The 12,837-nt window shown below is 46.1% G+C and overlaps 1 protein-coding gene across 1 annotated transcript; it reads right to left on the bottom strand.

The window, feature by feature from the left end:
• Positions 1 to 1,105: 1,105 nt before the first annotated feature.
• Positions 1,106 to 12,711, bottom strand: LOC144591033 (uncharacterized; the record flags this gene model as incomplete). The annotated part of the gene is made up of 8 exons (XM_078395379.1): positions 1,106 to 1,311; positions 4,895 to 4,991; positions 5,549 to 5,689; positions 6,385 to 6,518; positions 7,666 to 7,736; positions 7,814 to 7,896; positions 8,757 to 8,971; positions 12,509 to 12,711. Coding segments are annotated over 8 exons (1,015 nt in total), but the record flags the coding sequence as incomplete, so codon positions are not given.
• Between the last annotated feature and the right edge of the window lie 126 nt (positions 12,712 to 12,837).

Raw genomic sequence — 12,837 nt, 5'->3', positions numbered from 1 at the left:
CTCAGAATGTAAGGATGATCCTTTAGGAAGGAGATTTATTTAGTCAGAGGGTGTTGAATCTGTGGAATTCTTTGCCACAGAAAGCTGTGGATGCTGTCAATGGATATTTTTTAAGGCAACGATTCATAGATTCTTGGTTAATACAGGTGTCAGAGGTTATGGGGAGAAGGCAGGAGAATGGGGTAAAGAGGGAAAGATGTATCAGCCATAATTGAAAGGTGGAGCAGACTTGGGCCAAATTGCCTAATTCTGCTCCTATCACTTATGAACTTATGAACTCTCAATAACTTGATATGGAACTCATCAGGACCCTGGGGATTTATCCACCTCAATGGTCTTCAAGAGACCCAGCACCACTTCCATCTTGATCTCTAACTGCCCGAGGATGTTTGTACACATCACACTAATCCCACTATGTCCTTCTCCTTGGTGAATTCAGATGCAAATTGCTCGCTTAATATCTTGTGCACATCCTCTGATTCCAAACATAAAGTTCCTGCTTTATCCTTGAGTGATCATACCTTCTCTCCGGCCACCCACTTGTTTTTAACGTAGGTATAAAATGTAATGAAATAGGAAGCAAGAGTGAGAGGAGTGAATAAACCAAGTGGGTGAGAGTGAAGTAATGTTGAGTTACTCCCACCATCTCTCTCACTCTGCATCAGGGCATTGACTGGAGAGTTGGGCAAGGATTGACTTCCTTCACATCTTGTCCCGACACCTGCCAAGACTGCCACAATCATGGGGAATTTGCCCGACACCAGGTTGAGCTGATTTATAAACAGACAGCAGAGGTTTTCATACAGATGTGCTGAGGAATTTCTGGGCCCAGTTCATCTTCTGCAGCCCACCCACAGGACTGTGAAAGCTCTCTCCCTGCAACTATTCCACTAACTCCCCATGTATCCTCTCCACAGCCTTTATTTCTCTCCCAGGTGCGGTGTCCGGGACCCGACACACCAGGTGCGGCCGAAGGACAAGAGTTCAAGTGTGTGCCGCCTTCTCCTCAGCGCAGCACTGCGTGCAGAGGTGGGGAGGAAGTAACAGTGGGACAGGAAGGCTGCGAGAAACTGGACTCACACAGCACCAAACACACAGCTCATGATGCAGTTCTCTTTATTATTGGCTGAGAAGCTAAGTGAGTACAGTCACCACAGACAGTGAGAGCGGCTACAAAGAAATCAAAGCACTGGATCCACTGCTGGAAAGGATGAGTGGACCATTCTGGAGTCTTCTAAACTCAGTGCAATCGGTAAGTACAAACAAAAGGACGTCTGTGGCCACACCTTATCGACCTCCAAGATCCATTCCCTAGAAGCAGGAAAGGAGAAAACATTTTCCTGTTAGTCCACAAGAAAATTGCTGCAGATGCGGAATGTCTTAAATAAATAATTAAATGCTGGAAATACTCGATCTGTCAGATGAAACAAACAGGTGTTGAGGGAAATGATATCTCGAGAAGAAATAGAAGGTTCATAATTTTAAATGTTATCTCTGTGCCTCTCTCCACAGGTGCTGCCTGACCTGCTGAGTGTTTCCAGCATTTCCTGTTTTCTACCTGGTCTAAAAGTACCATCTATTTGAGTCAGAGTCTGTGAGCCATTAATGTTCCCTGACTCTTGATCGGTGAGTTTTCCTTGTAAATAAAGGGAGTCACTTCTGTGGAGGTGCCAGGTGCAGTCAGAGTGTGTGTTGCTGAAACCTGAAGCCCCCAATATTTACGGGGGTTTGGACTGTCCCAGCCTGAAGTGTGTGGGCTCTCCCTGGGCTGGAACTCCCTGTGTGGGCTGGACAACACGTCTGTGCCGTCAGATAAACCCAGCCCTCCCCATTCCATTGACCTCACGCAACGGGTGCAGAGTCTGGAATCTCTGGAGCTGGAACTTGTGCAACCGATGTCATGTCTAAATCTGGGGATTTTACACCAGTGCACATTCCCATATCTGTAGCGTTACACCCAGTGTTTGTAGAGTTAGGGTGTTCCCATGCACGTAGAGCACAGAAACAGACCACTCGGCCCATGGATCCGTGCTACTGTTGCTGCTCCTCACCAGCCTCCCCCCTCCCTTCATCCGACCCCATCAACACATCCGTCTATTCCTTTCTCCATCTACCTCTCCCTTAGGTACATCTGTGCTCTCTGCCCCGATGACGTGCTCCTGAGCTCCACCTGCTGTGCACGAATGGAACAGTGAGCTCCATGACTTCTCTGCTCCACAGCCTCTCTAATGTTTATTGAACAGTCAAATGGCTGAGTAGTTCTTTCTTTATAGAAACATAGAAAATAGGTGCAGGAGGAGGCCATTTGGCCCTTCGAGTCAGCACCACCATTCATTGTGATCATGGCTGATCATCCACAATCAGTAACACGTGCCTGCCTTCTCCCAATATCCCTTGATTCCACTAGCCCCAGAGCTCTATCTAACTCTCTCTTAAATTCATCCAGTGATTTCGCCTCCACTGCTCTCTGTGGCAGAGAATTCCACAAATTCACAACTCTCTGGGTGAAAAAGTTCCTTCTCACCTCAGTTTTAAATGGCCTCCCCTTTATTCTAAGACTGTGGCCCCTGGTTCTGGACTCCCCAAACATTGGGAACATTTTTCCTGCATCTAGCTTGTCCAGTCCTTTTATAATTTTATATGTCTCTATAAGATCCCCTCTCATCCTTCTAAACTCCAGTGAATACAAGCCTAGTCTTTTCAATCTTTCCTCATATGACAGTCCCGCCATCCCAGGGATCAATCTCATGAACCTACGCCCACTACCTCAATTGCAAGGATGTCCTTCCTCAAATTAGGAGACTAAAACTGTACCCAATACTCCAGATGTGGTCTTACCAGGGCCCTATACAACTGCAGAAGAACATCTTTACTCCTATACTGAAATCCTCTCGTTGTGAAGGCCAACATGCCATTAGCTTTCTTCACGGCCTGCAGTACCTGCACGCCAACTTTCAGTGACTGGTGAACAAGGACACCCAGATCTCGCTGCACTTCCCCCTTACCTAACCCGACACCATTGAGATAATAATCTGCCTCCTTTTTTTTTGCCGCCAAAGTGGAAAACCTCACATTTATCTACATTATACTGCATCTGCCATGCATCTGCCCACTCACTCAACCTGTCCAGGTCACTCTGCAACCTCCTAACATCCTCTTTGCAGTTCCCACTGCCACCCAGCTTTGTGTCATCTGCAAACTTGTTAATGTTATTTCTAATTCCTTCATCCAAATCAATACATATGGTAAATAGTTGCGGCCCCAACACTGAGCCTTGCGGCACACCACTCACCACTGCCTGCCATTCTGAAAAGGACCCGTTTACTCCTACTCTTTGCTTCCTGTCTGCCAACCAATTCCCTATCCATGTCAACACTCTACCCCCAACACCATGTGCTCTAATTTTGCTCACCAATCTCCCGTGTGGGACCTCATCAAATGGTTTCTGAAAGTCTAGAAACACTACATCCATTGGCTCCCCTTCATCCATTTTACTTGTCACCACCTCAAAATATCCCAGAAGATTAGTAAAGCATGATTTCCCTTTCATAAATCCATGCTAACTTGGACTTATCCTTTTACTGCTATCCAAATGCACTGTTATAAACTCTTTAGTAATTGACTCCAGCATCTTCCCCACCACTGATGTCAGGCTAACTGGTCTGTAATTCCTCGTTTTCTCTCTCTTTCTTAAAAAGTGGGATAACATTAGCTATCCTCCAATCCACAGGAACTGATCCTGAATCTATTGAACATTGGAAAATGATCACCAATGCGTCCACTATTTCTAGAGCCACCTCCCTGAGTACCCTGGGATGCAGACCATCAGGCCCTGGGGATTTATCAACCTTCAGTCCCATCAGTCTACCCAATACTATTTCTCGCCTAATGCAAATTTCTTTCCTCTATCCCCCTAGATCCTCTGTCCTCTAGTACATCTGGGAGATTGTTTGTGTCTTCCTTAGTGAAGACAGATCCGAAGTACCTGTTCAACTCCTCTGCCATTTCCTTGTTATGCATAATAATTTCACCCTCGTCTGCCTTCAAGGGACCTACATTTGTCTTTGCTAATCTTTTTCTCTTAACACACCTAAAGAAGCTTTTACCGTCTTTTTATATTCTTGGCCAGCTTCCCCTCTGATTCATCTTTTCAGCCTGTATTCCCCGTTTTGTTACCTTCTGTTGTCCTTTGAATGTTTCCTAATCCTCTGACTTCCTGCTACTCTTTGCTGTGTTATATATCTTTTCTTTTAGTTTTATTCCATCCCTAACTTCCCTTGTCAGCCACGGTTGCTTCCTACTCCCCTTAGAATCTTTCTTCCGCTTTGGAATGAAATGATCCTGCATCTTCCGGATTATGCCCAGAAATTCATGCCATTGCTGTTCCACCGTCATTCCTGCTAGGATCCCTTTCCAGTCTACCTTGGCCAGCTCCTCTCTCATGCCTTCATAGTCCCCTTTGTTCAACTGCAACACTGACACTTCTGATTTAACCTCTTCCCCCTCAAATTGAAGATTAAAACGAATCATATTATGATCACTACCTCCAAGCAGCTCCTTTACCTCGAGTTCTCTTTATCAAATCTGGTTCATTGGACAACACTAAATCCAGAATGTGTCATGCCACACTGTACCTTCCTCTAACTCCAGTGTTGCCCCCTTGTACATTCCTCCTGCACAGTTACACTCGGTGTCTGTTCCCCTGACTCCTGCATTACATCCCATACATCCTCCTCTCACTGCTGGGCAGTCAGTCCAGTTCTGCAGAGCACAGGACCCATGGGGTTGGTTCCCTCCCTCTGTGTAACAGCAGGTCTGTGGAGGTCACCTCCTGTTCAAAACTGTCTCAAATTAACTTCCAACAAAACACCATTTCTGTCACTGTTACACTTACGACGAATGAGCCAACAACGTCGTCTTCTATTTCCTTCATCAGCATCACAGCGTCGATATTTCGAAGATGATCCATCGATCCATGTGAAAGACCCTCCCTGGGGGTGTAAATGAATGGTCATTGGTGTTGGAATGCTGAGTCAGCTGCCATGAACAATACAGGGAGGAGCTGTACCTGAGCCGGAGTGAGAGCAGAATACGAGCAGCCGGGACAAGTAGGGCAGTGGATGGGAGTTTAAACTATGGACTGGCAGGGTGGGGGAATCTCATGGAAGTAACAGGATCCTTGGGATGAAACTGACAGGATCTGAGAGTAAAGGTCAGAGAAGAGGAATATTGGTAACTCAGAAAATGAGTAAAAGATGGTAATTGAACACAAATATAATGTAGGATCGCTCAGACAAAGACAGAGACGTCCAGTTTTATCCGTGTGAGTTTGCACCTTCTCCCTGTGACCGAGCGGGTTTCCAGTGAGTGCTCCGGGCGTCATGTGTAACTCTATCTCTGAACAACGATGTGACACCAGAGATCCATCAAAGTGTTGACTTTAACCTGCCCTCTGAAAAGGGCAGTGGATGACCAGGGAAGGACAACAAATGCAGGTCTGGCCAGTGTGGTGACGACCTGTAAGCTAACGTGTCATCATTAACTGTACCTTAGCTTTGTTGTTTAGGCCAATCCAAACATGTCTCTTCGGTTTGCAAGATGCGCGAATCACTTCCAGAATGAATTTGTTGTGTATGAGCGAGGTCACAGTTGCCAGATGTCCAGAATGTGGTTGACGTCTGCAAAACGCCTTTAAACAAACAAAATAGTTTATTTGTTGAGAATTAGTGCGTCTCAAGATCCCTCAAATAAATCGTCAAAAGAGACATTGGCAATGGGTAACTTTATCCCCGAGACACAGAGTTCTCGTTCTTTAATCAAGAACCCCAGCTCTGCGTTAACTCCTGGATTTAGTTTAGTGTAGTATAGAGATACAGCGAGGAAACAGGCCCTTCGGCCCATCGGGTCGGCGCTAACCAGCGATCCCCACACATTAACACTATCCTATATCCACTAGGGACAATTTTTACATTTACCAAGCCAATTAACCTTTGTACGTCTTTGGAGTGTGGGAAGAAACCGAAGATCTGGGTGAAAACCCACGCTGGTCACGAGGAGAACGTACAAACTCCGTCCAGACAGCACCTGTAGTCGGGATGGAACCCGGGTCTCCGACGCTGCATTCACTGTGTGGCAGCAACTCTGCCGCTGCGCCACCATGACCGTATTGGGGAATGTGGAGCTTCCCCCAAATCTCAATATTTCACCCACTGGTCCGAGCGATAGAAACCGGAGCCCACGGCTGCAGTGAAGCGCACCCGTGGAACACATGGACTCATCGCAGGCAATTCAACGACAGGCTGTGCTGTGAGTTCATGGGAATGAACCAGCAGAGAGCAATGTTCCCCAGACCTCCCAGAGCAACCACTGGTTTCAGGGACTTACCTCAGCACTTGCCCATGTCCTTGCCCGAGGAAAATAGCGGTAACAGTTGTTTAGTCTAGGATATTTATACCAGCCTTTCACACAGCGTCCTTGGGATAGAACACGGGTCTCCTCTTCCAATGAATTGTTTGCTCCTGTAAATTGAAGAGATTCAGAATTTTAAACCAACTGAAGTGTCGTCCTGAGTGAGACCGATTGTCTGTTTTTGGCACATGTCCTCTCATTCATTCCTATCTATGGCCCTGTGTAAATGTCTATTCAATTCTACCTGTCTGTACTGCTTCCTCTGGCATCTTCATTGGAAACACTTGCTCTATCCCCTTTAAATCTTTCCACTTGCACCCTAAACCTATGCCCTCTGGTTTTACACTCCTCACGTGATTTTATAAACCTCTAAATACTCACCCTGAAGCCAACTTCAGTCCAACGGCAATAGACCCAACCTATCTTATAACTCTCAGCCAGTTCTGATACCATCCTTGTGAATATTTACTGGACCCTCTCTCACATCCTCCTATAGCTGGGCAATCAGAACAGCACACAATTTCCAGGTGCAGTCTCAGCAACATCTTCTACAACTGTAACATGTATCCTAACTCTTTTAATCAAAGGCTCAGCTGATGTGGGCAAGAGTGCCAAACACATTCTTCACCAACTTGTCCACCTACATCACCACTTTCAGGGAACTGTGTACTAATAGTGTAATTGTACCCTGGGGTCTCTCTGCTCCACAATAACCCCAGGGCTTTGTTTCATGAATGAAATTAGTTTTCTTCCTTTGTGATCTGCTACTGATCACACACAAACACGTCACAGAGAATTTGAATTAAATTTCCATTGACCACTGTAAATACAATCATTCTCTGCCTCTCTCCTCTGTACCATTGCCAGCACTCTGGCCATCCTCCCTCAAGCCTCCATCCTCACCCTCACAGCGGGCAAGTACACTGCACCCGTTGCATTGGACCAGTGCCTGCAGAACCTTCTCCTCTGCATCCCCTGGGTTCCTGACAGAGAGTCACATAGCCCTCTTCCTGCAACTCTGTTTTTTTCCGTGAAGCGTCACCGTAGAGAAATCTCTGTCTCCTGATGTGGAGGAGAGTCTCCAACTCACCTTCCAACTCAGCAGCTGTGAGATGAGTATCCCAGACAAGAGACATTTCCTACCACATCCCGACCACTCCCAATGTCCACAAATTCCCATGATCCACAGTCCCAACACAGTGCATTCATTCCTCACACCAATATATTTCTAAAGCTCCTGGAATCAATGGACCTTACCTGTCACATCACTGGCAAGCAGTGCGGTCAGCACCAAAACCCACACCAGCATCATGTTTCCTTCCTCGAACCTGAAACACAAGAAAACGATTCATCATTAGTGTCAAGTTTCAGAGTGAAGGTGGGCATATCCTGCTGCTGTTCCCACCTGTCTCTCTCCCAGCTCTCTGTGTGGATGAGGTTTCCAATGCTGCCGCATCTTATATACCTGTAGTTCTGGCATCTTGGAGGCTTTTGGAACCATTGGAATCAAACGCAATTGGGTGCAGCAATCTACATAAAACTCCTGCGGACCAATCACTGACTGACAGATGAGCACAAGATGAACAGGAAGCCACTGATATACAGAAAACCAGTTCAGCAGGCACTGGTACAGTACTGAGAATTTGTTTTTAATCTTCCAAAACCACAGAGTGCATGAGCAACCATTTTGAAAGCAGAGAAATTAATTTTGAAAGATTGGCGGGAGAATAAAGAGAGAGCAGGTTTTTTGATTGAATAGGCAGGTTATTTAAAGAAGCGGGCATTTGAATGGCTGAGGAAGAGAGGCAGCAGCCAGTAAAAGGAAGGCAATATTTAGCGAAACAAGCTGTTGGGAGCGGTCGTGTTGGAAGGGAAGCCATGTTGAAGCCAAGTACAGAACCGAGCACCTTGGCTGAAGATGCTCGGCGAGACCGGCTGAAGAAGGGAATGCAGAGCTAGCATGTGAGTTCGTATCAAGCGTGAAATTTTATAAAGGAGTCAGTGGGAATAAGTAAAGTAAGGATGCAGGATCACGTGATGTGCTGCAGCTGCATGGTGCTGGTGGATCCCAATGTGGTTGCTGGTGACCACATCTGCAGCAAGTGTTGGTTGATCGACGAACTCAGCTCAGAATTGATGACGAAATCTGAGCTTTAATCGCTGTGACACATCAGGGAAGGGGAGATTTACCTGGATGCCGTCTGTTTCTTGAGGAAGTCACACCCATTAGATTAACAACTTCCAATTCAGGCCGTGATCAGGTTGTTGAGGATGTGACTGTGAGTGAGGCAGGTATGGGGATTCAAGAGACAGTGTTGGAGGAGCCTTAGCCCTTGAGCTTGTCTAACAGGTCGGAGATACTTGCTTCCAGTGCAGACGCGAGTGGGGGCTGCAGCAATGATGAGCAGCCTAACTATGGCATCATGGATCAGGGAGTCGTTCAAGAGGGGGAGGAGAAGAGACACGTAGTTGTAATTGAGGATAGCACAGACATAATTCTCTATCACAAGGATCGAGAGTCCTGACGGCTGTGTTGCCAGCCTGGTGCCCAGGCTCAGGATGTCTCATCTGAGCAAATTGGCATAGTGTCAATAAGATTAGAGAGTTAAAAGCAAAGACTGGATCAAAGACTGGTGTTGGAGAAGTGGGTTTGAATTCGTAGGTCATTGGCATCAGAATTGGGGAATGCAGGGGCTGATACAATGCAATGAATTCCAGCTGAACCCTACTGGGACCAGGTTTCTGGGGAATCCCACAACTTGGGCTGTAGTTAGGGATTTAAACTAACTGAATCAAGGGATATGGGAAAACAGTAGGAATGGAGTGCTGAATTTGGATGATCAGCCATGATCATATTGAATGGCGGTGCTGGCTCGAAGGGCCAAATGTCCTGCTCCTGCACCTATTTTCTATATTATTATGTTTCAATCTAAATAGTGGGCGCGGGTTCAATAGATTGGAAAATATGGATGAAGTTAAAGGTAAGGAGGTTACAAGTCTCCAAAATAAGAAATAGGAGAACAAATTTAGAAAGGTATAAGATTCTAGCATCAGGCAACATGGGGACTAAATTGAGAAAAAGGCCGGTGACTACAGAACTGAAGCCGCTGTATTTGAATGCCCGCAGTATAGGAAACAAACTGCGTGAGACTGCAGCACTGTTAGAATTTGGCCGGTACAACGTTGTGGGCATCACAGAGTTGTGGTGAAAACAGGATCAGAACTGGAAGCTGAACATCATAGGATAGACATCCTATCAAAAAGACAGGCAGGTGGGCTGGAGGTGGGACGGCTCTGCTGGTGAGGAATGAAACCCAATCCTTCACAAGAACCAACATAGGATCAGAAGATGTAGAATTCTTATGGGTAGAGTTAAGAAATGCAAGGGTAAATAGACCCTGATGGGAGTTATATACAGGCCTTCAATAGTAGCCAGAATGCCGGGTACATGTTGCATTCTATCAAGAATCAAGAGATGGAAAAGGGATGTATCGGTGGTCATGGGGATTTTAATATGCAGGTGGACTGGGAAAATCAGGTTGGTACTGGATCCCAAGAGAATTAATTTGTTGAATGCCAATGAATTGGTTTTTTTAGAGCCGCTCGTGGTCGAGCCCAGGAGGGAAAGGCAATTCTGGATTTGGTATTTTGGAATGAACCAGATTTGATTAGGGAGCTTAAGGTGAAGGAAGCCCTGGGAGGCAGTGATCATAATGTGATGTAATTCAACCTGCAGTTTGAGAGGCAGAAGCTGAAGTTGAATGTATTGGTATTATTGTTGAGGAAGGCGATACACAGACATGAGGGTGGAGCTGGCTAAAGTTGATTGGAAGGTGACCCTAGCAGGAATGACGTTAGTGCAGCAATGGCAGGAGTTTCTGGGAGTAATTCGGAAGACATGGGATCTTTTCATCCCTAAGAGAAAGAACCATACTAAGGGAAGAATGAGGCAACTGTGGCTGACAAAGGAAGTCAGAGACAGCATAAAAGCAAAATACAAGGCATATAATACGGCAAAGATTAGTGGGATACTAGGGGATTAGGGAGCTTTTAAAAACCACCAGAAAGCAACGAAAAAAATCAATAAGGGGATGAAAGATGAAATGTGAAGGGAAGCTAGCCAATAATATAAAAAGAGGATTTCAAAAGTTTTTAAAAGATACAGAAAGAATGAAAGAGAGACAAGAGTGGAAATTGAACTGCTGGAAAATGACGCTGTCCAAATAGCAATAGGGAACATAAAAACAATGGATAAACTGAATAAATCTTTTGCGCTAGTCTTCACAGTGGAAGATACCAACAACATACCAGAAATTCAAAAGAGTCAGGGGGCAGAAGTGAGTGCTTCTATTACTAAGGAGAAGGTGCTTTGGAAACTGAAAGGTCTGAAGGTGGATATGTCACCTGGACCAGATGGACTACACCCCATGGCTGTGAAAGTGGTCGCTGTAGAGATTTTGGAGGCATTATTAGTGATTTTTCAAAAATCACCAGTCAGGAATGGTTCCAGAGGACTGGAAAGTCACAAATGTAACTCCACTGTTTAAGAGTGGAGCCAGGAAAAAGAAAGGAATATAGGCCGGTTGGTAAGATTTTCCAGTCCATTATTAAGGATGAGGCTTTGAGGTACTTGAAAGCACATCATTCTCTCCCCCTTCTTTACTCCCTGTACACTTTGATCATCAGCAAAGTGATGGAACCGAGAGAGCGAGCAAATGGCATTTACTCCCCACAACCGAGGTACTGAGGCCCCGTGTAGCTTTACCGTCCACGGTAGAAAACATCAGTTAGGCCACAGCTGGAGCACCGTGCACTGGTTACGGTCACCACACTGTAGGAAAGATGAGAGGGAACAGAGAAGATTCACCAGGACGTTGCAGATGATGCTAAGATATGTGGAGGGGCAAGGAGTGTAGAGGAAGCAAGGACTCTGCAGAAGGACTTGGACAGGTTAGGAGTGTGGGCAGAGAAGTGGCAGATAAAACTCAGTATAGCAAAGTGCAGTGTCATGCATTTTGGTAATAAGAATAAAGGCTTAGATTATTTTCTAATTGGTGAGAGAATCCAGAAATCCAGAAATTGGAGGTGCAGGTGCAGGAGTCCCAAAAAGTTAATTTGCAAGTCGAAATGGTAGTAAGGAAGGCAAATTCAATGCTGGCATTTATATCAAGAGGACTGGAATACAAAAACAGAGATGTAATGCTGAGGCTCTATTCATGGGGGTTTGGACTGTCCCAGACTGAAGTGTGTGGGCTCTCCCTGGGCTGGAACTCCCTGTGTGGGCTGGACAACACGTCTGTGTCGTCAGATAAACCCAGCCCTCCCCATTCCATGGACCACACACAACGGGAGCAGAGTCTGGAATCTCTGGAGCTGGATCTTCTGCAACCGATGTCATGCCTAAATCTGGGGATTTTACACCAGTGCACATTCCCACATCTGTAGCGTTACACCCAGTGGTTGTTGACTTAGTGTTCCCTTGCACGTGGAGCACAGAAAGAGACCACTCGGCCCATGGATCCGTGCTACTGTTGCTACTCCTTAGCAGCCTCCCCCCTCCCTTCATCCGACCCCATCAACACATCCGTCTGTTCCTTTCTCCATCTACCTCTCCCTTAAGTACATCTGTGCTCTCTGCCTCGATGTTATGTTGCTGAGCTCCACCTGCCCAAAACGTCCAAGTAAATAGGATTTTCTCTCTTCTCTCTTTGATTTATCGGTGGCTATTTTACATTTATGACCAGGAAATCTGGTTTCACACTCGAGGAAACATCCTCTCGACATCCCCCTATAAATCCTTCACAGTGAGATCGGCCCCTGGCTGGTCCCCCCTCAATCTTCTCTCTTGTGGAGAACAAGCCTCAGCCTGTTGGATCCTCACTGCCGCTCTGTTTTGTGACAGTTCACTGCTCCTAGGCCACTCCAAGCGAATGTGTTCCCTTTGCTCACTGCACCAATCACGTTGGTGATGAATGTGTTGTGATCGCTCGAGGTCACAGCAGCCAAATGTCCGTAATGTGGTTTGTGATTGCAGAACATCTTTAAAATAGTTTAATATCAAAATATTTTATCTGAAATATTTTATGTTTCATCCTCTCACATGCCTCCAAATAAATAATCAGAATTGATATTGGAAATGGGCAACTTTGTCCATTTGAATCAGAGTTCTTGTTCTTGAATCTCTCTGGTGTCAACCCCAGCTCTGTGTTAACTCCTGGATGTGGAGCTTCCCCCAAATCCCAATATTTCACCCACTGGTCCGAGCGATAGAAACCGGAGCCCACGGCTGCAGTGAAGCGCACCCTGGAACACAGGGACTCATCGCAGGGAATTCAACGACAGGCTGTGCTGTGAGTTCATGGGAATGAACCAGCAGAGGGCAATGTTCCCCAGGCCTCCCAGAGCAACCACTGGTTTCAGGGACTTACC

Source organism: Rhinoraja longicauda, unplaced genomic scaffold (genome assembly GCF_053455715.1).
Source record: "Rhinoraja longicauda isolate Sanriku21f unplaced genomic scaffold, sRhiLon1.1 Scf000516, whole genome shotgun sequence".
NCBI lineage: Eukaryota > Metazoa > Chordata > Chondrichthyes > Rajiformes > Arhynchobatidae > Rhinoraja > Rhinoraja longicauda.
This window is presented reverse-complemented; position numbering and strand designations above follow the sequence as displayed.